The following is a 21,953-nucleotide window of genomic DNA, read 5'->3' as shown; positions in this document are numbered from 1 at the left end:
AAATGCAATCAATTCATAATTTTGGTGCCAGGACAATTCTGTTTCACATGTTATAGGTTTCTCTTGAAATCTCAAGTACAAAGAATAATAATTTCTCAATTTTGGAAAAGCCCAAGCTTTAATTAAAAATCTAAGTAAAAGAAAGTACTCAGGCAAGGTCCAGAGCCTGCTCTGAAGCACGATATGACTGAAATCAAAACACACTCACAAACAAAATTACACATTTTCATTTGCTTATATTCACTAATGGATCCAATGAAAAAATCCTAATAATTATCCTTGAAAATGCAAATGAAAACAATGTATATATAAACTAGTCTCTACTACTCTTGTTTGTTGGTTTCTTTTGAGAAGGGGAGTGAAACCAGATACCTTATTGTGTAAATAACAAATTCAAGTAAGAGCATTCTCAAATTTGCCCAAGGAACTCTAGTTCAAATCCTTCTGACTTGGTACAACTTTGTCTGTTACCCTGGAGAGTAATAAAGAACTCCCATTGCAACTGACAAGTTCATATGAATTAAATGGCCACATCATGTGGCACCCACAAGCCTATTTATTAAATATAGCTCTTTTTATATATATACAAGGAGGCTGAAAAGACAAGAAGCAGAGGCAGATGACCAGACACAGGGCTACCAAATAAATGACCTGGATTGAGTCATGTTAAGACTTATCATCTTTCCTCTCTTATAATCTGTTATGTCTGAAATAAACAAAAAGATGCAGTTTCCTGTCTTCCATGTGTAACTATATACAGCAAGTCAAACTGTTTTCAGAGATATCATTTGTAAACCATACAGAAAGGATGAGAAATTAGTGTCCATGCTAACAAATATGTGACTAAGAATTAACCATGGGTATTTGGTCCACATAACCCAGTATACTGATGAAACACCAAGGAGAACACAGAAATCACCTTTAAAGATTCAAGACATAACCCCAAAGCAATTAAATTTTTACTGAACTGTGTCCAAACACTATACTATCACAAAGAAAATGGAGCAGAAGGTGTGGATCTCTCCTTCAAAGAGACTGCAATCTATTAGACAAGGCTAAGCACATGGAAAATAGCAAACAATATAAGATGGCATATGACTGCAAAATTATATAAAATTATAGGAAACAGAAGAGTTTAGAGGAGGAGGAGGAGACTAACTTGGGTTGTGGTAAACTGAAAAGGCTTTATGAGAAGCTGGGACTTAAATAGGCACCTGAGGAAGGATGGATAGGCCCAAGTAAAAAGGAAGACTAAGATCAGTGGGACAGTGCAAATCAAGTCAGGCAAAAGGAGTGAGGTTACACAATGGAAGAATGAAAAGGGCAATTTGATCACGGCAGTAGAAAATGATTTTTGGAGGGCAGTAGGAAATAAGGTTAAAATAGTCTGGGATATTGTTAAGTTCAGACTATGGATCTCTTCAATAAATCTATCTAAACTTTTTTGGAGTCAATTTACATGTTTGCCTGACATAATTTCTTAGTGTGATAAAGTCTATAAAATCTCATTCCAAACAATTACAGGTAGAAAAGAAATGTAAAATTTCTTTTTCTGGCAGTAAAGTTGTTTTTATTAGGGAAAACAAATTGATGGTGATCCAGTCAAGGGAAAAAACAGTATTTTATTCATCTTTGAATGCCTGACAAAGATAAAGAGTCAAAATCTGTTGAAGAACAGCAAGCGTTTTCCAGAACAAGAGCTGCATCTGTAGTCAGTGACCATGGGAAAGGAAAATGCCAGCTGGACTACTCAGAAACTGAAACTGAAGAGAGAACTGGTTAACAGGTGAGCTATGACTCAAAAAATTAACTCCTATCAGAAATGGTCGCTCTGATTTTTAACTGTGCTAGACCTTTTCCTTTGAAAATATTCCTTTTATCGATAAAAAAAAAGATTATGTATACTGTCATATCCTCTGCTTTTTCATTACATAGTATATCTTTCTATAATCGATAGATATTTATCAATGATAATGCTTTTTATTGTAGAATGTATGGATGTAATTATTTTTAAATCAATCTCACACTTAAAGACATTTTAGTTACTGCCAACTTGGTTGCTACAAACCTAATTTCAATAATACTGTGAAGATTAAGAGTTAAATCTTTGCATATGTCCCTGTATACTTAGTATGGGCCTGAATTTACTGGGTTAAAGATTATGGACTATTTTTAAGGTCCAGAAAGGTTTATGATAATTGTACTCCTAGCCACACCTAAGGTAATACTGGCATTTTTCTTTTTTCTTTCTTCTTTTGTAAGTTTATTTATTTTTGAGAGACAGGACATGCAAGTGGGAGAGGGGCAGGGAAAGAGAATTCCAAGCACACTCAGCTCCGCCAGCATAGGGCCCCATGTGACTCAAATCCATGAACCATGATATCATAATCAGAGCCAAAATCAAGATGCAGACACTTAACCCTGAGCCACCTGGGCACCCCTGACATTTTTCTTTTTAATCCTCTCCAGTTTTATTATTCACTGACCATTAACACCCTTGCACTGAAATAAAAATAGGAGATGTGTTAAGTAGACATTTAATGCTTTTTCCAAAATAAAAATATGATGAAACTACCACCATCATTTCATTTATTTTTGATGGGTTTTTATTTTTCATTTCTGTAGAAGATATAAGGAATTTATAAAAAATGTCTCATGGAAACAGATTATAATCTTCAGTGACTAGAAAAAATCTTGCTGCTACTACCCTTCTCTGGTAAACGCAGGTAAGAAGTAGTTCCTGTTCTTTTTGTGCAGTTTTATACTGTAGTTCAATAAACAGATTCCAGAAAGGGATGACAATGGAACACTAAAGCCTTGTCCTTGTCTTCCATTCACCATAGGTTCTCCCTGAGACTTCAAATAGAAAGCTCTGAGGAACCAAAGGAGGCAAAAATCAATGAAAAGTTCCAAATGCTGATAGTCTATCCTTCAGTGCTGTTGCTGTTTCTAAGGAAGAGTAAAACTACATGGAATAAGGAGATTAAAAGGATAACAGAAATACAAGGGAGAAAAATGAGGAGAGGTATGTGGACTGGAGTTAGCTTCACAAACCCAAGGGAAATTTCATCTGAAAGATTTACAAATACTACTTCTCATCACGGAGTAAGACAATGCTTGCCCAAGATCCCAGTTCTCAATCTGTGCTCTATTCAGTTTTTATTCCTCATTCCTCATTATCCCTCAATTCCAGTCCAAGTAAGAAAATGAAAGTTGGCACCATAATAGCAAGAACCCACAATTCTACATATACTATATGGCCATGGAAGAAAACTACTACCAAAATAAAAAGTACCACCTTACTATTCACTTGTAAGAGTTTTGGAAACTGAGAAACAATTTCAACAGATTGAACAGTTCCACAAAACTCAGTCTAAAATTTTGCCAAAAAACAAGTAATCAAAAGAAAATTATACTTGTTATTCCCTTAACAAAGAATCTCACCGATCAATCTCTTCAAGTTTTTCATCTATCATTGGACCCATCTGTTGGCAGATATCTGTAAATACAAAAATACTTTTGAATCTTGAAACTTAAACCAGTTTAAGTCAATTTCAAAAGCTTTTGACAATGGACCACACCAATATACAACACCATGCATAAGACAAAGAAAATGAAATTTATGCTAGAGAAACGACTATGAAAGACCTAATTTTAATACTGTTCATCACCAATATTAATATCATACAACCAAAGGCAAAGTCATAATCAAAAGAGAAATCCCACCATGTCCCACCAAGTAAGTGCTAACATTACAGACTATTAAATCTGGAGTTATCTTAAAATCTGGAAAACTATTATTAGCTACGTATATTAACTTGAGTCACAATGTATAAAATATATAATTATGTACAGATTAGATATGAACTTTTTCATGTATTTAAGCCATTTCAAAATCAAACATTTTGTGCATTTCCAAATGTAAACACCGATACAATGAATAGAGTAGTATCCTGTATTTATAATTAGACTTTATTCTACAAAAAGATTTAAGAAGATTTATCCATTTATCAGAGATTTTTCTGATTAAAGGATTAAAAATAGGCATAAAAACATTTGTTTTAATTGTTTCAAATTTCTGGGGATTAAAAGGACACAGCATGCATCAAATGACTACATTACAAAATTAACACAGACCATATATAATTTTGCCCTTTAAAATCATGATACAAGAGAATTAAAAGAGAAATAAGAATTGCTAAAATTTTAATTTAATTAATTTAATATGTTCTTATTCTTAATTCTGTCCTTTTTCGGATTGCAAATCTCTTCATCCAGTATCCCTGGTGGGTTTACAGAAAAACAAAGACTTCCTTCTTGAATAGGATAGGCAGGTTTGTAACAACATCTTCCAAATCATATATTTACTATTTTACTATACTGGTCTGTTTTCCACCAGAGAGAGAGTTCTAATTTATAGAAGCAAACACAAAGCAGAAGATATTTAAGACATTATAACTAAAATATTAAATGACAATGAAGTAATCCCTAACACTCATTAAGTACCTTCTAAATCCAAGAGGTCTTGGGAGTCTGGTTTTGAATCTGTTGGATCTATACTCTGGAGTACCTGCAGGGCTCTATCCATCTTATCCTAAAAAAGTAAATGGGCACTTTAAAAACGCAAAAGCTTTCATTTCAATGAACATAAAAATTACTCTTTCCAAGCATTCTCAAGGATAATAGATTTTAAAGTATTGATAGTTTAACTATTAAACAAAAGAAGAACTCTACCTCATCTATATAAACAGGCTCAGGCTCTGATTTCTTAATTTCCTCCTCCTCCTCATCAATTACATTCAATTTGTCCACAGCTGCTATGGAAACAAAGTAAACTTTAAGTTCCTCAGCATTTACTTTGGTATTTTAGTTACTAATATATAAGTAGCCTGTGATTATTCGTAAGAAAAAAAAAAAGGAACTCTTCAGTCATCACATTTCATAGGTAACATACATTATTTCATGTGTTCATCCACTCATGCCACAGACATTTATTAGCCCTTACTACTATGTGTCAGGTACTGTTCTAGGCATTGGATATACAGAGTGAATAAAACAGACCAGAATCTCTGCCCCAATGGAACTTACCTTCTAGTGGAACAAGTGAGCAATATTAACGGGAACTGTCATTATAGGCATTTTCTGAAAAACTGAGTGTTTTTAACACTAGGGTTAGAGTCAAATATATGAGCTCCTTCAGTACACTTTCCTTGCTATAAAAATGTATTTCCCATATGAACAAAAAAACACTCGATTTCATCTTCACAATAAGAAAAAAATATCCAATTTAAATCTAACTTTGATAATAGGTTAAAAAAATTTTTTTTAATGTTTATTTATTTTTGAGAGAGACAGAGAGACAGAGTGTGAGGGGGGCGGGGCAGGGCAGAGGGATGGAGACACAGAATCGAAAGCAGGCTCCAGGCTCTGAGCTGTCAGCACAGAGCCCGACACCGGGCTCCAACTTGTGAACTGCAAGATCATGACCTGAGCCGAAGTCGGACGCCCAACTGACTGAGCCACCCAGGCGCCCCACTTTGATAATAGTTTTAAAGCAATAGGAAAAAAAAAAAACGCCTTTCATAAAGAGAAGGTTAAAAGATAATTCATAAACATACATATCCAGAAAACTATTTAAATGTTCACTAGAGTGCTGCTATAATGTACTGTATTTTAATAAATTTTGATAATAAAATTACAATAAAAACCTACCTTGCCCCTAATCCAAAAATCTCTGTGCTCTGTAGGCCACATTGAAGACACTGTGTTCTCTCTGAAGAGTATATAAGGTTTCCAAGAAAATGTATAAATACCACCCCCCCCCCCCAGAAAAAAGAAAAATCTCTATAACCAAAGGATTTTTGAGTCCTGACAGCGGCTTACTTCAAATATGTGGCTAACTTTCAAACAGGTCCTAAGGAGCAGAGCTCAATATAACATGAGGATGTACTGAAAAGCCAGAGTATTTTTTACTTTTAAAACCACAGCTCAATCTCTCCAGCCTATGCCAACAGGAAATTTCTATGTAGGATCCCCTGAGCATGGTCTCACCAAGTTATTAAAAACAGTGCCTCCACCCGCATCGGGCTCTGGGCTGATGACTCAGAACCTGGAGCCTGTTTCCGATTCTGTGTCTCCCTCTCTCTCTGCCCCTCCCCCGTTCATGCTCTGTCTCTCTCTGTCCCAAAAATAAATAAACGTTGAAAAAAAAAAAATTAAAAAAAAAAACAGTGCCTCCAATTTTCATAACTACTTAGTTTACAAGAATAAAAAGTACAAATACAGGCAAAGTGCTCAGTCTTTAAATGAGTCTTTACATGTTTCAACTTTAACTGAATGCCATCACTCCATACAAAGATGATATTACACACAATGCACAGAGCTTTCACAATTTAAGTTTTTTCCCTAAAACCGGTAATACAGACTAGCACTGACATGTCCCACAAGTCAGTTTAAGTACATCTAAGAGCAGACCAGCAGACTTTAGAATCATGGCTCTAGCACCTACTAACCTCATAAACCCTCAGCCTCAGTTTCTTTATCTGTAAAATGGGGTAACAAAAGTACCTATCTCACAGACTTGTGAGGATTAAATGAAATAGTGCAAGCCAAGGACTTTGCACAATACCTAATAAATGAGTACTCAAGAAGAGCCTGGGTGGCTCAGTTGGTTTAGAGTCCAACTTCAGCACAGGTCATAATCTCATGGTTTGTGAGTTCAAGCCCTGCGTCAGGCTCTGTACTCACAGCTCAGAGCCTGGAGCCTGCTTTGGATTGTGTGTGTGTGTGTCTCTCTCTCTGCCCCTACTCGGCTCATGCACTGTCTTTGTCTCTGTCAGCTGTTCTTTACATTCAGTTCCCCCCCCCCCCCCACCTTCCTGCCTGTGTAACAAATGGAAGCTTTCTCTGCATGGTTGACAGAAGATCTGAAGCAGGAACCTACAGTCTTAATTATACTGCTGTATTATTGCTTCAAGGTACCAAGTTCCCTGATCAAATCAAGGTGAGGAAAAGTCTAAAATTTAGGAGTACTCCTAACCCTTGTAATCACACTTGGCACTTGTCAACCAGCCCCCCACCATGCCACCTACTCCCTTCAGTACTATGGTTCAGTGATGAATAAAATCCATATTCTACACTGAACTGACACACACTGTCTCTTAAACCATAATTATGCTGATTTAAATATTTACATGGTCATCACAGATTGTTTTATGCCTTCTATGTAACTATGTACATTAATTCTCAAAGGGTTTAAAATAAAATAATTCTTGGAAATGACCTGGGATAAATTAACCCCTTAACTTGTTAAGAAGTAAGCTAAACTGTAGTGTCTATAAATAATTTAAAACAAGAGTTAAATGCCAATCTACTTTGTATTCAAAATTGAACCAGGGCACCTGCCTGGCTTAGTTGGTAGACCATCTGACTCTTGATCTCAGGGTTGTCAGTTCAAGTCCCATGTTTGGTGTAGAAATTACTTAAAACAAACAAACTAAACCATAAACTTCAAGTGTAAAAAACTTTAATAGATTTACTCTTCACCCTTAAAATTTAACTTACCTGCCTCAGACTCTATGTTTAAATTAGTTGTTACAAAATTAGATGGGAAGAGTCCTGTTCCTCTGTGATTTTCTCCTTTCCACCAATTGGCATCACTGAAAATACAGTACAAAAATGTCATTTGTTCCTCTACATTTTAGTACATTAATGGCAAGAAGAATTAAAATAAAAATTAAATTCAGCTTATTTTGAAAATAATACCTCATATCCAACTATATTTAAACAGTTCTTATACTTAATAAAAGATACAAAAAAGCACAAATAAAGCAAACATCCATATTCCTATATTAAAATTTAGAACCATTAGCAAGTGATCATATCGGAATCTGGGCTTTAAAAAAATAATAAAAATCATAGGTAACACTGAATCCTCTTTATCAACAACCCCAAGTCCCAATCCCACATCTAACCTGCCAAACCACTACCATAAAGCTGGTATGTGGCCTTCCTGCAAGTGTATATTTTATTTGTTTACAGATACTTCTAGCAAAGTCTATAGATATATTAACCATTATAGATTTCTACAATTCACTTTATTATTTTCATATCTTATTTATCCCTTTTAAAGACTCATTATACAAACACAGTATATTTGATTTACTGATCTCCATAATGATGGACACTTATATATTTCCAGCCTTTCACCATTATAAAGATTGGAGTGATGATCATTCTAGATTCTAGTGCACACAAGCAACAATTCTTTAGGCTTATTCACACACATGGACTTGCTGGGCCAAAGAATATAAACATTTTCCATTTTACCAAATATTGCCAAATATTCTCAAAAGTGGTTGTAGCCATGCACCATCCTCCTTCCCTGAGCAACAGGTGAGAATGTCTTTTTCCCTCACCTGTGTTAACTGTCCAAGCAACACTTGCTATCAGACAGGAGAGAAACCCTATTTCATGGCTGTGCTCATTTGCACTTCCTGAGCATGTGCATGTGTTGCTGGCCATTCAGACTGCCTCTTCTGTAAACTGCTCATTCATGTTTTCTGTCCATTTTCCTTTTCCCACTGGGCCATTTATTTGTTTTTATGGATCTATAGGGGTTCTTTATATATTCTGGATAGCAACTGTTTGTCTGAATTATGTAAATGCCTTCTCTCAAACTGTTACTTGTCTTTTAACATACATTTATGGTTTCTTTTATCGCATGGTGTATTTTGTTTCATGTAATCAAATTTAGCAATCTCTTACGGTTTATAGTTTTCTTAAAAGAAATCTTTCACTATCCTTGAGCTTCTAAATCTGTTTTCCTATATATTTAATAGTTTTAGGTTTTCTTTTTTATCTCTCCCCTGTGTGTAAATCTTTAATCATTTGGAATGAAACTGTATGTACTATGTGAAGCTGAATCAAAGTTTTATTTGTACTGTATAAAGAGCTATTAATCCCAGCAAAAATTTATTGAATAGTACATCATTTTTTCTACTGATTTATAATATTCTATCTTAAGCAGGCTGCTATCTGTTCGTGAGCAGATGGATCTGGATTCCATTCTGTTGAACAGTCTATATATTTATTTACTACAGCTTGTTAATATGCCTTGATACTTGGCAGGGAAAGTACTCTGTCTTGCATACTTTCATATTTCCATATTAATGTTAAAATTAAAATGTTTTCAAGTTCTCTGGGGGAAAAAAAAAGTCCTGTTGGGATTTTAATTAAAAATGCACTGGGGTGCCTGGGTGGCTTAGCCAGTTAAGCACCAACTTCAGCTCAGGTCATATCTCATGGTTTGTGAGTTTGAGCCCCGTGTTGGGCTCTGTGCTGACAGCTCTGAGCCTGGAGCCTGCTTCAGATTCTGTGTCTCCCTCTCTCTGCCCCTCCCCCATTAACATTCTGTCTCTCTCTCTCTCTCAAAAATAAAATAAACATTAAAAAACTTAAGGGGCAACTGAGTGGCCCAGGTGGTTGAGCATCCGACTTCGGCTCAGTTCATGGGTTTGAGCCCCACGGCGGGCTCTGTGCTGACAGCTCAGAGGTTGGAGCCTGCTTTGGATTCTGTGTCTCCCTCTCTTTCTCTGTCCCTTCTCTGTTCATGCTCTGTCTCTCAAAAATAAATAAATATTAAAAAAAATTTTTTTTAAGTTAAAAAAAATAGTAATTAGAAATGCACTGAATTTATGCATTAATATGGGGAAAATGACATCTTTAGAACATTAAAGTTTTATTCACCATGAACATGGTATCTCTCTCCATTTATATTTATATAAACGGGTGCCAGAGTGGCTCAGTCGGTTAAGCGTCCGACTTCGGCTCAGGTCATAATCTCACAGGCTGTGAGTTTGAGCCCCGCCCTGTGTCGGTCTCAGAGCCTGGAGCCTGCTTCAGATTCTGTTTCCTTCACTCTCTCCGCCCTTCCTCCACTCATGCGCTCTCTCTCAAAAATAAAAAATAAAATAAAAACATTATATTTATATAAACATATTATATGTATATATTTCTTTATATCTTTCAAAGAATTTTATAACTTTCTCTATAAAGTCCTTATATATCTTTATTAGGTTTATTTATCCCTAGATCATCTATATTTTTTATTACTACTGAGAATGGCAATTTTTTTCTATTTTCTAAAAGCTGTGATTAAAGCACCCACTGATTTCTGTATGTTGAGCTTGTATCCGACAACCATGAACTCTTACCAATTTTAATGGTTTGTCCATCGATTCTCTTGGATTTTCTATATGGACAATCATAGAATCCAGAAAGGATAATTTTGTCCACTCCTTTCCAAAAATTTGACTTATTGAGCAGACATTCTTAAAAATGAAATTTCAGGATGAATTAACTTCTACGATTCTGAAACATAATTTGACTTAAAAAGTACCACAAAGTGAACTCCTGGGTGGCTCAAACAGTTGGGCATCCAACTCTTGATCTTGGCTCAGGTTATGATCTCGCGGTTCATGGGTTCGAGCCCTACGTCGGGCTCCACACTGACAGGAGCCTGCTTGAGATTCTCTGTTTCCCCCTTTCTGCCCCTCCCCTGCTTGTGCTCTCTCTCTCTCTCTCTCTCTCTCTCTCTCTCTCTCTCTCTCTCAAAATAAATAAATAAACTTAAAAAAAAAAAAGTACCATGAAGATGCAAGCTATGTTATCATCCAAATGTTTAAAACCAGAAAATAATTGATGTATTGACAATTGTAATATATCATGTCTGCTGATGTCTATTTAGAATGAGAAATTCTCTCTTATACACATGCTTTTTTAAATTAAACCTTCCATTTTAAAAAGGACAGCTGAACTCAGAGCAATTTTTATATAAAACCAGAAACTTCAAACCTATGAAATGGACACACAGATTTGAACTTATCAACAATTTTATGTGTAGCCTTCCCCAGGCTTGATGAAACATAAAAGCAGATAAAACAACCAAATGCCATGTCAAAGCATGATGACTCCTTCCTAGCCCTAACCCAGCTCTACATTCTCCCCACTGACAATGAGTTGATTCTTTGGAATGTTAATGATACAAAATACTGTTCAATTTTTAAATTTCTAAATTAAGGTAATTCAGCACAGTAATTTTACACAAACTGATCATTAAACACAGCATTTATATTTAGCTTTTTATATTAAGTAAAAATAAATCACAGCTGAGTGAAAAATGATAAACACAGAAACTTCACTGTCAATGAACTGATCATTCAGCTAACACTTAGAAAAGACTACCAAAGAGAGGACAAGTGACATTAGACTAAGCAATGAAGTTACAAAGCTAATGGAGATAGGGTTTCTGCCCTCAAGAACGAAAATCTAGTGCAGTATTTTTCAACCCTCTCATACCAGTTAAGAACATGTTACCTTGCTTTACCTTGTAGGATTTGTTTTCTCCTTCTCCCTTCCTCTCAAAATCAACTCATGTAGCAGGACAGACATGTGGAGCAGTGACTGCAGTATAGTATGAAAAATGCCACTATGTTCAGGGATGTATAGCAGCAAAGAGAAACTATTTCTAACTACCAGAAACTAACAGCAGAGAAGATTTAAAGGCTTCTAAGAAGATATAAAATCTACATGGGTTTTGAAGATTAAGCAGGCAGTGCCAGGAAGAAAATGAAATTAGGGTTATGGAAATAAAAATGACATTCTCTATTACCATTATGAATAAGCAAGAAAATAAAAATACAAAGAAACAGAAAACTGCACACTAACAAAAAACAAAGTTATCCTGGCTCATTTTAGGTCTCAAAAAATGAAAACCTGAGCCTCTCCTTTAAGCTACTGACTTCCCAACTAAGACAACTTATTTACTGTCTTTTGTAATGACAATGGCTGAAAATAACTGATGCTCTATTTATGGATATGATAATCATGTGAAAAAAACACAAACATACAAGTAGTGAATCTGGAAATCTTAGTGATCTTGTGGGGATCGTTTCCTTAATATACGTATTTTTTAATTTAGGGGACCAATCCTTCTAAAGCCTGGACTCCCTTGCAAATCTTCCTTGCAAGTAAACTTCCTTTTCTTTTCTAAATGTGTCTGCCTCTTTCGACAGGAGTTTCCAGGAATAAAGAATCAAATGTGCAATGCTGCACAGGATCTAATCACAATATGGCATTTTTGGAAATGCAAGAATTCTACTTGATTATTTGAAATAATACATAAAGAGTCAGCAAGGAGTGGTGAGATAAAGCTAAAAATGTAGAAAGTGAAAAGCTTTTTTAGTATACTTTGTTAATAAGAAATGTGTGCCTTTTCTATTAGTTCAGTGTTTCTTAAGCTGAAATCCAAGAATGATGTAGCTTCAAGCAACTTCAAGTTCTGTATGTGAAAATTTTAATTTTGTGCTTTCATTTCCACAGCAATATGAAAACAATGAAGATGGGCATATTCTGAATCATTTAGATGAACTTCTTTCAACTGAAGACTGCCATTTAACTTTTTTAACTTTTTTATATTTTTTGCCATTTAACTTTAATACCCAAGTTTGCATTTGAGCTTAAAAACCTTTGCAAAGATAATCCATCATCCAGAATGATAACATGTAACCTATAGGTGTTAATGAGGACGTCTATGGCAATTTTAAGATTGGGGTAGCCAATCAAATGACTGTAATCAACCTACATATTCCACCATATTCATGTTGAGTCTCTTAGAAGTTACTAAGAAAAAAGTTCTTTTTTATAGTGTTAAGTCTCCACTGAAAATAGTTTTATGAGTCTAAGTTGTTAAATGTATTTGTGCCTAATTAAACATGTGTGAAAAGACACATGCAGCACAGCAACATAACCCCTTACTCATGGCAAGCCTGTAGACTATAATAGGAGTATAATGCCACGTGAACACCAAATGATGTCAAGGGATACAGTATGCATGAAGGATTCATGACAATTACAGAAGAAAAAGTCAGAGAATTGAGTTATTATAGCACAGGGTAGTAGAAGCCTACTGAAGATAAGTGATAAAGTATCTGTGCCATTAATCAGTACCCTGTAAATAGCAATTTATTTTCGAATATTTTCTCACTAGATCAAATACTCAAAATTTGAATCTTAAAGCAAAAACTACTCATTTTATAGTTTTCTTTCCATTTATTTTATAAATGTCTTTAATTTTCTAGTTGCATAACAGTATTTAAAGTATAAACTTAAGTTCCTTTGTAAATATTCTAACTAAAATTACACTAAGAAGCCTGACATTTCAGACTGTCAGTGTTCAGAGCCCACACTACTTAGTCGTCGTCTTCTTTTTTTTAAATGTTTATTTACATATTTCTTTAGAGAGGGAGACAGAGAATGAGCAGGGAAGGAGCAGAGAGAGAGGGAGACGCAGAATCCAAAACAGGCTCCAGGCTGTCAGCACAGATCCCGACGCAGGGCTCAAACTCACAAACTGTGAGGTCATGACTTGAGACAAAGTTGGACGCTTAACCGACTGAGCCACCCACATGCCCGTTTATTTATTTTTGAGAGAAAAAGAGACAGAGCATGAGCAGGGGAGGGGCGGAGAGACAGGGAGACACAGAACCTGAAGCAGGCTCCAAGTTCTGAGCTGTCAGCACAGAGCCTGATGCAGGGCTCGAACCCACAAACCGCAAAATCATGACCTGAGCCAAAGTCTGATGCTCAACCGACTGAGCCACCCAGGAGCACCAATATTTATTTACTCTCATTCAGGAGTCATGTGTTCCATTCTCAATGACTTAAAAAAAAAAATTCTTAAAAAAAAAGATTATTTTCTTGATCACCTAAGAGACCTTCCTTTTCCTACTCTCAATTTCTTGCAAAATTTTTCCTATCCCATCAAAACCAAAGTTCACCTGAAATGAACTCTCAGCTTAAGCCTTCTTTCCCAGATGCTTGCATCCAGTACAAATCTGGTCTCTTCTGGACCCCAACACTGCCTCTTTTATGGCATTCACAGTCTGCATTCCATACTAATACCTGTATAGAAATTTCAACTCCCTTACTTTAGATTTTATAAGACAGAACCGCATCCTCATTCATTTTTATATAAACAGAGCCTAGTACATAATACTTTTTCAATAACTATTTACTGCAGCAAAGTAACACTATTTTGTGTATATACTCATTTAAAAATGCACCAGACTAAATATCCTTACTAAGTTATTTGTAATGGATACCAAATGCATCTACAATCTCTGTTCACAGTATTAAGCTATTATGTCCACCCTTACTAAATTTCATCAACTTTTTAAAAAAATTTTTTTTTAATTTTATTTTTTATTTTTTAAAATTTACATCCAAATTAGTTAGCATATAGTGCAACAGTGATTCCAGGAGTAGATTCCTTAGTGCCCCTTACCCATTTAGCCCATCCCCCCTCCCACAACCCCTCTAGTAACCCTCAGTTTGTTCTCCATATTTATGAGTGTCTTCTGTTTTGTCCCCCTCCCTGTTTTTATATTATTTTTGTTTCCCTTTCCTTATGTTCATCTGTTTTGTCTCTTAAAGTCCTCATATGAGTGAAGTCATATGACTTTTGTCTTTCTCTGACTAATTTCACTTAGCATAATACCCTCCAGTTCCATCCACATAGTTGCAAATGGCAAGATTTGATTCTTTTTGATTGCCAAGTAATACTCCATTGTGTGTGTGTGTGTGTATATATATATATATATATATATATATATATATATATATACCACTTCTTTATTCATTCATCCATCAACGGACATTTGGGTTCTTTCTATACTTTGGCTATTGTTGGTAGTGCTGTTATAAACATGGGAGTGCATGTGTCCCTTTGAAACAGCACACCTGTATCCCGTGGATAAATGCAATTTAGTGCAATTTCTGGGTCATAGGGTAGTTCTATTTTTAGTTTTTTGAGGAACCTCCATACTGTTTTCCAGAGTGGCTGCACCAGCTTGCATTGCCACCAACAACGCAAAAGAGATCCTCTTTCTCTGCATCCTCGCCCTATTTTTTTATGTTTGTTTTTGAGAGAGAGGGAGAGACACAGCATGAGCAGGGGAAGGGCAGAGAGAGAGAGGGAGACACAGAATCTCAAGCAGCCTCCAGGCTCTGAGATGTCAGCACAGAGCCTGATGCAGGGCTCGAACCCACAAACTGCGAGATCATGACCTGAGCCGAAGTCAGACGCTCAGCCAACTGAGCTACCCAGGCACCCCACATCCTCACCCTATTACATAATACTTTTTCAATAACTATTTACTGCAGCAAAGTAACACTATTTTGTGTATATACTCATTTAAAAACGCACCAGACTAAATATCCTTACTAAGTTATTTGTAATGGATACCAAATGCATCTGCAATCTCTGTTCACAGTAATAAGCTATTATGTCCACACTTTTACTAAATTTCATCAACATTTTTTTTTACGTTTATTTATTTTTAAGACAGAGAGAGACAGAGCACAAGCGGCAGAGGGGCAGAGAGAGAAGGAGACAAAGAACCTGAAGCAGGCTCCAGGCTCCGAGCTGACAGCACAGAGCCCAACATGGGGCTCAAACTCCTGAACCGTGAGATCATGACCTGAGCCAAAGTCGGACGCTCAACCAACTGAGCCACCCAGGCGCCCCTCATCAACTTCTTTTAAAGGCAAAGTAAAAAACAGAATTAGGCCCAATAGAGACAGACCTACCTACCTACCTACCTACCTACATACATACATTTATTTATTTTAAGTTTATTTATTTTTGAGAGAGAGAGAGAGAGAGAGAGACAGAATGTGAGAGGAGGAGGAACAGAGAAAGAAGAAGATACAGAATATGAAGCAGGCTCCAGGCTCTGAACTATCAGCACAGAGCCTGACGCGGGGCTTGAACCTACAAACCGTGAGATCATGACCTGAGCCGAAGTCAGATGCTTAACCAACTGAGCCACCCAGGTGCCCCATGATCTACCCTTTTTTAGAAATTGAAGTGTAGTTGACATACAATACTGTATTAGCTTAGGTGTACAACAGATATATTCTTTACTGCAACTTTAAGTGATAGAGTAATTGTGAGGGAGGGTACAGTAGCAGATTTAGAATTAGAGAAGACCTGAGCATAGCTTTTGGTTGCTTTTACCAAAGATAATATAGCTGTATTTCTTCCTAAATTTTTTTACCAGTTTTTTTTGATATACACAACTCCCAGTGCAAATGGATTCAGAGCACCAAATATTTATGCTTCACAATTGTGATAAGTAACATTATTTAATACATCTTTTATCCAAGATATAGAGAATACTACCAAATTTAACAAACAATAACAAACTCACATTACCTAGTCTAACTAACTTTTATTTTTATTTTTTAATTTATTTATTTTGAGAGAGAGAGAAAGAGCATAAGCAGGGCAGGAGCCAACAGAGAGGGAGAGAGAATCCCAAGCAGGCTCCACGCTGTCAGCACAGAACCCGATACAGGGCTTGATGTCACGAAGCATGAGATCATGACCTGAGCTGAGCTCAAGAGTCAGACACTTAACCAACTGAGCCATCCATGCATCCCTGATTAAATTTTATTTTAGAAAAAAATTAAGGTATGAAAAGGCTCTATTATGATTTAAATATACTAAGTCAAAGACCTTAATATCCATATTCTAAATTAAGAATATTATACTTAATAACTTCAAAATATTCCAGAAATTAAGATAGAAAACTTACCTGTCATCCAAAACAATAATAATTTCACCGTGTTTAAAAGTAAGTTCATTGTCCTCAACGGCTTCAAAATCGTATAAAGCTCTCACTTTCCTTGCAACTTTATTATTTAACTGAATTTCTGCAGATGGATATAAGGATTTTGTTTCTGTGTGCTGCTGCTTCTGCTCTTGTAATGATAATTCAATAGCTAATTTGAAAAATTAAAATGCAAAAAACAAGATAGCCAAAATTAATTCTGATTTTTTTAAAGCAAAAAAGAAATACTTTTAATGTAATACTTAATAAGAATAAATCAAGTTGAGTATTTTATTTGTCCAATTAAATGCTAAACAGTTAACTTTTTTGGAGTGTGGGAGGACAGGGCAGAGAATCATGACATTTTTTAAAATAAAGTTTTTGCTCATTCCTTATTATCACAGTCTGTCATATACAGCAGCTATTATTTTTATAGCAAACAGATTGTGACATTATAATATGGGTAGCTTTCCATATAGGACAAGCCGTGAACATTATTTCTGTGCTTGACTCATAACTTTGGCATTAAAGAAAAGGTGAAATGAAATCTCTCCAAAGGTAAGACATTAAATACGTATTATTGACAATGATTATGAATTAAATCATTCTTGTATCATGTTAATTGTTTTCCTTACTTTTCAGACCCTACTAGATATGAGGCAAAATAGTAAAAGCATACCCAGTTTGATTATAATTTTTATTTAAATAAATTGTTCTGGCAAGGATGTTTTAAGCAATATTAAATTATACACGCTTGAGCATTTACCTTTAGCTATGTCTTCATCTTCTTTGTTTTTGTTCGATGATGTACCATTCTTGGCAGCAGCTGAGACAGTCTGTAAATGTATGAGTAAAATGAACACAACTACTGTTTCAAAGAAAACACAAGCTCTATAATTACTCGCACATGTTAATTTTTAAAAAGCTGACAAGAGTTTCTTCTAAAAGTGAAGTTCTTTGTAAAAATTTAAAGTAGCAGTTTTCAAATACTAAAATAAAATACGGTGGTTTTCAAGAAAACATAATAAACTCACAAGGCACAAACTGGCTTACATTTTGCATAAATCTTAGTATATGACACAGATCATGGCATACAGAAAATACTTAAACACAAATCTTTCCCAATTGGACTTTCCTAACCTCAACTGTCCAAGGTATTTTATTCAGTGAGGGACACTGAAGTCTAGGAGAGGCAGCAAGAAGCCATAATAATTACTGAAAAGAAGAGGGTGGATGGAGACAATAGGTGCGGTTCTAGGAATACTTATTAAGCTCTTTTAGTACCATTGTACTTGAATCATGGTGGCACCTCAGGCACATCAGAATTAGGAGTCTCATGCTTAAATTTAAAGGCATGGAAGACAGGGGTGCCTATGTGGCTCACTCAGTTGAGCTTCTGACTTCAGCTCAGGTCATCATCTCACGGTTCATGAGTTCGAGCCCCACGCTGGGCTCTGTGCTGACAGCTCAGAGCCTGGAGCCTGCTTCAGATTCTGTCTCTCTCTCTCTCTCTCTCTCTCTCTCTCTCTCACGCTGGGCTCTGTGCTGACAGCTCAGAGCCTGGAGCCTGCTTCAGATTCTGTCTCTCTCTCTCTCTCTCTCTCTCTCTGCCTTTTCCCTGCTCAGTCTGCCTCTGTCTCACAAAAACAATTTTCAAAAATAAAAAATAAAAAATAAATTAAAAACAACGTTAAAGCCATGGAAGACAGAGATGTCCAGGATCCTGAACCATCAACCAGTTCGTTAAACACAGGTTTTTACCATAAGAGACTCTCCTAAAGACTGAGAACAAACTGAGGGTTGATGGGGGTGGGAGGGAGGGGAAAGTGGGTGATGGGCATTGAGGAGGGCACCTGTTGGGATGAGCACTGGGTGTTGTATGGAAACCAATTTGACAATAAGTTTCATATTTAAAAAAACACACACACAGGTTTTTAATGACATGCAGAAAGGACAAAGCAGAAAAATGCTTGCTTTTATTACTTATAAGGTTTTTGTCCCCAAATTCTCCCTTGAACCCTTAGTTCTGCTCAGCTATAAAGATTCTTTTTGACTGTGTAGTCTACAGTCCAAAGAAAAATAAAATATACAGTACTTCTCTTAGTTTCTTTCCCTAGTCCATATCCCAATATTAACTGGAAGGAAAGAGGCACTGAAGCAAAACTTAAGATAGTGTTTTTCTCCCACACTTAGCCCACTCTGTGGCTTATTATCCTGACCTTCACCCCTGTCCTACTAAAGCTATCTTCCCATCTCCTCAAATAAATTTCTAGTCTTATAGTTCCCCTTATCTATTTGTAAACCATTCCCTGCAGGCATATTCACTCTTCAAAAAATTGGTGTTGAGCTTTCTCAATTCCATAAACTTGTTTGTATCATTCTTCCCCCAGTAGGATCTCCTCTCCTGTCTACATACTGAAATGCATTCCAGTCTAAAAATTCTACCTCTTTACCATCCCAGTCTGTAGTTACCTTTCTCTCCTGGATCCTGTCTTTGTTACCCATCCTACCCATCCCTCATCCATATGTGTCACTTATAATTTAGTTATTTTTCACCTGTCTATAACAATCCAACTTTACTATAAATTTCTTAAACATAAGGGCTCCCTCATACATATATGCCTTTTGCATGACTCTAGACTTAGAGTAGCATTAAACAGATTATTTATGGCTGATTCACTTTTCAAAGTTCTGATAAGTATAAGACATTCACTCAAGAGGGGCGCCTAGATGGCTCAGTCTGTTAAGCAGCTGGGTCATGGTTTCGGATCAGGTCATGATCTCACGGTTTATGAGTTTGACCCCACACTGAGCTCTGTACTGACAGTGATAAGCCTGCTTGGGATTCTCTCTTTCCCTCTCTCTCAAAATAATAAACTTAAAACAAAAAAAGAAATTCACTCAACAATTAGAACATCTACTAATATAAGGCGCTATTTCAGATAGGCACCTGGAGAGTGGAGGTGGGAAATGATGATTAAGACAGATTAAGCCTTTATATATGATACGTACCTTCAAAATAGTATAAGATCAACCATGGGTGTAAGTGAATCTCTTACCTGAGAACCTGCTGGAGGAAAAGTAATTCCTTCTTCTTTCATAGATTTAATAGTTGCAGATATTAGACTAAACTGAGGATCCTTCTGAAATTCTTCTGACCACTCCACCATTAAAGATTTCAGTTTTTCACACACTTTAGGATGAGCCTTTTAAGGGCAATGCAAAGAAAGAAATAAAACTATGGCTAAGTAATGGTTAAAGAACTTGAAACATTTAACAAAGAGAATTACCACCAAAATTAAACATCAACGAAAGTCCAGCAATCCTCAGCCTACATGAGTACTTGGTAAATGCCTATTTTTGCTTTAAGATAGAGTTATTTCTTGTAAAATTACCTTTTAAACATCAATTTCTAACTCTTACTATAATGACAACAGATTTTTTATATTCAGAGGTTATTTCTTGTTTTCTTAATATGCTCAACATTAGACTAAGCTTTTTATATCAACCAAACTAAAATTCTGGAATTTTACTAATAGCAAGAGAACGGTGCTTCAGAATTTCTATCCCAAGGATATCAATAACAAACCCTATTGTGAAAACAACCCCCGTCCCCCGTCCCGGCCCTGCTCTAAAGTAAAGACCCCCTTTGCTTGTTATCTCTAATGTGAATCTGGACAGGATAGTGGTAGTTTGGACTTTGAAGGTACGGAAACCTAGATCTGAACCTCAGCTGTGCTACTTACTAGTCACATGACCTAGGACAAGTTACTCAACTTCTCTCTAAGGCTCAGTTTCTGTATTGATAAAAAAGGAATGACAAGAGACTCTAACTTAAAGTTATTAAGAGCATTAAACAAGATAGTATATGTAAAATTCTTAGAGCAGTGACTGCTTACTAACTCTCAATAAAGAAGAGCTATTATCACTAGTATATATGTTTTGGGAAGAAAAACAGGTTTTGGTGCTTCAAATGAAAACATCAAGTTTTAGAAAAGGAAGTTTATTTCATCTCAAACTTATCTGAAAATTATTTCATTTATAACAATTTTATTAACGCTATATGGAGTTAAAATGACATACAGTATATGCACTTTTTAATGACTTAAATTCTTCTCTTTTTAAAATTTACCTTATTTTTTATCACAGCACGTACTTCTGTTGCAAAATCACGGGAACATACTTCTAAATGAAATATCTTTCCACAGTTTGCCACACAAGCCCCAAGAAGCTATTAATTAAAATAAAAATCAATATACAAATGTTGAGATATTATCTTATTTAACTTACTGAAATAAATACACATTTAAAATTTGGGTCAAATAATAAATGACATGACTTTTACTTACAGTTAACGCCTGCAGAGCAACATGAGGAACCTTATGATTTACCCTTTTCATTATGGCTTTTAGGCAATCTTTTGCTCTAAGAAAAAAATGAAGAAGGTTAAGGATTTATTCAGAATTTCAACTTAAACAATAAAAATATAAGGCCTACCAAATAACTTTAAATTTAAAAATAAAATCCTGCAAGGGCACCTGGGTGGCTCAGTCAGTTAAACTTCTGACTCTTTGGATTTCAGCCCAGGTCATAATCTCACGGTTTGTGACATCAAGCCCCATATCAGACTCCATGCTAACAGCTCCCTGGAGCATGTTTGGGATTCTCACTCCTTTTTCTCTGCCCCTCCCCCATGTGTGCATGTGCTCTCTCTCTCAAACATTAAAAAAATATTTCCTAAATTGTACACCATAAACTAGTATTACACTGTGTATTAAATAACTGGAATTTAAATAAAAACTTTGTCCCCAAAAAATATTTTCCACTGTCCACTTTCCTGTGCCTTAATATTTACCAATGCCTTCCAGTGATTTAGCACTGTCCTCCCCTGCTTGCTTGCATACACGTGCGCACAGGCTCTCTCTCTTTCTCTCTCTCAAAATAACGTTAAGTAAATGAGTAAATAAATAACATCCTGCAAACTTCATTTCATTAAAGGATTAAATCTGTAAAATGATTCTACACAATCTTTCGTTCATAGAACTGCAGGACTCAAAAAAAAAAAGGAGCTTGCTATAAATGTTGTATATTCCCCAATCAAGAGCCAAATCATTTCCAAAAGATCAACACAAAAAAACTATGTCATATAAATTACCTTTTTTCTTCAAGACAGGTATAGTGTTCAGACAACAAATTCTTATCATAAAAAAAATTACCGAGACATAGTCTTCAAAGTTTTCAGTATAAACATGTATGAAGGTACTTTGAAAAGTTGTAATG

General features: G+C 35.7%; 1 protein-coding gene across 5 annotated transcripts in view; it reads right to left on the bottom strand.

The window, feature by feature from the left end:
- STAM2 (signal transducing adaptor molecule 2) overlaps positions 1 to 21,953 on the bottom strand; it is a 53,249-nt gene that overhangs the window by 9,506 nt on the left and 21,790 nt on the right. For 3 of the 5 annotated variants that reach the window (XM_047871886.1, XM_047871889.1, XM_047871888.1), the window contains exons 3-11: positions 21,023 to 21,098; positions 20,806 to 20,904; positions 19,733 to 19,879; positions 17,440 to 17,509; positions 16,659 to 16,845; positions 7,564 to 7,658; positions 4,735 to 4,817; positions 4,507 to 4,594; positions 3,445 to 3,499 (exon numbers count right to left, since the gene is read on the bottom strand). In XM_047871886.1, the coding sequence (XP_047727842.1) occupies positions 3,445 to 3,499; positions 4,507 to 4,594; positions 4,735 to 4,817; positions 7,564 to 7,658; positions 16,659 to 16,845; positions 17,440 to 17,509; positions 19,733 to 19,879; positions 20,806 to 20,904; positions 21,023 to 21,098 (900 nt within the window). Of the gene's footprint in view, positions 1 to 3,444; positions 3,500 to 4,506; positions 4,595 to 4,734; positions 4,818 to 7,563; positions 7,659 to 16,658; positions 16,846 to 17,439; positions 17,510 to 19,732; positions 19,880 to 20,805; positions 20,905 to 21,022; positions 21,099 to 21,211; positions 21,237 to 21,953 lie in introns of those variants that run through there. The other 2 variants (XM_047871890.1, XM_047871887.1) reach the window with 2 other exon arrangements.

The sequence above is a fragment of the Prionailurus viverrinus genome, chromosome C1 (assembly GCF_022837055.1).
Source record: "Prionailurus viverrinus isolate Anna chromosome C1, UM_Priviv_1.0, whole genome shotgun sequence".
Taxonomy (NCBI): Eukaryota; Metazoa; Chordata; class Mammalia; order Carnivora; family Felidae; genus Prionailurus; species Prionailurus viverrinus.
Note: the sequence above shows the minus strand (reverse complement) of the source record. Positions and strands in the feature narration are given on the sequence as shown.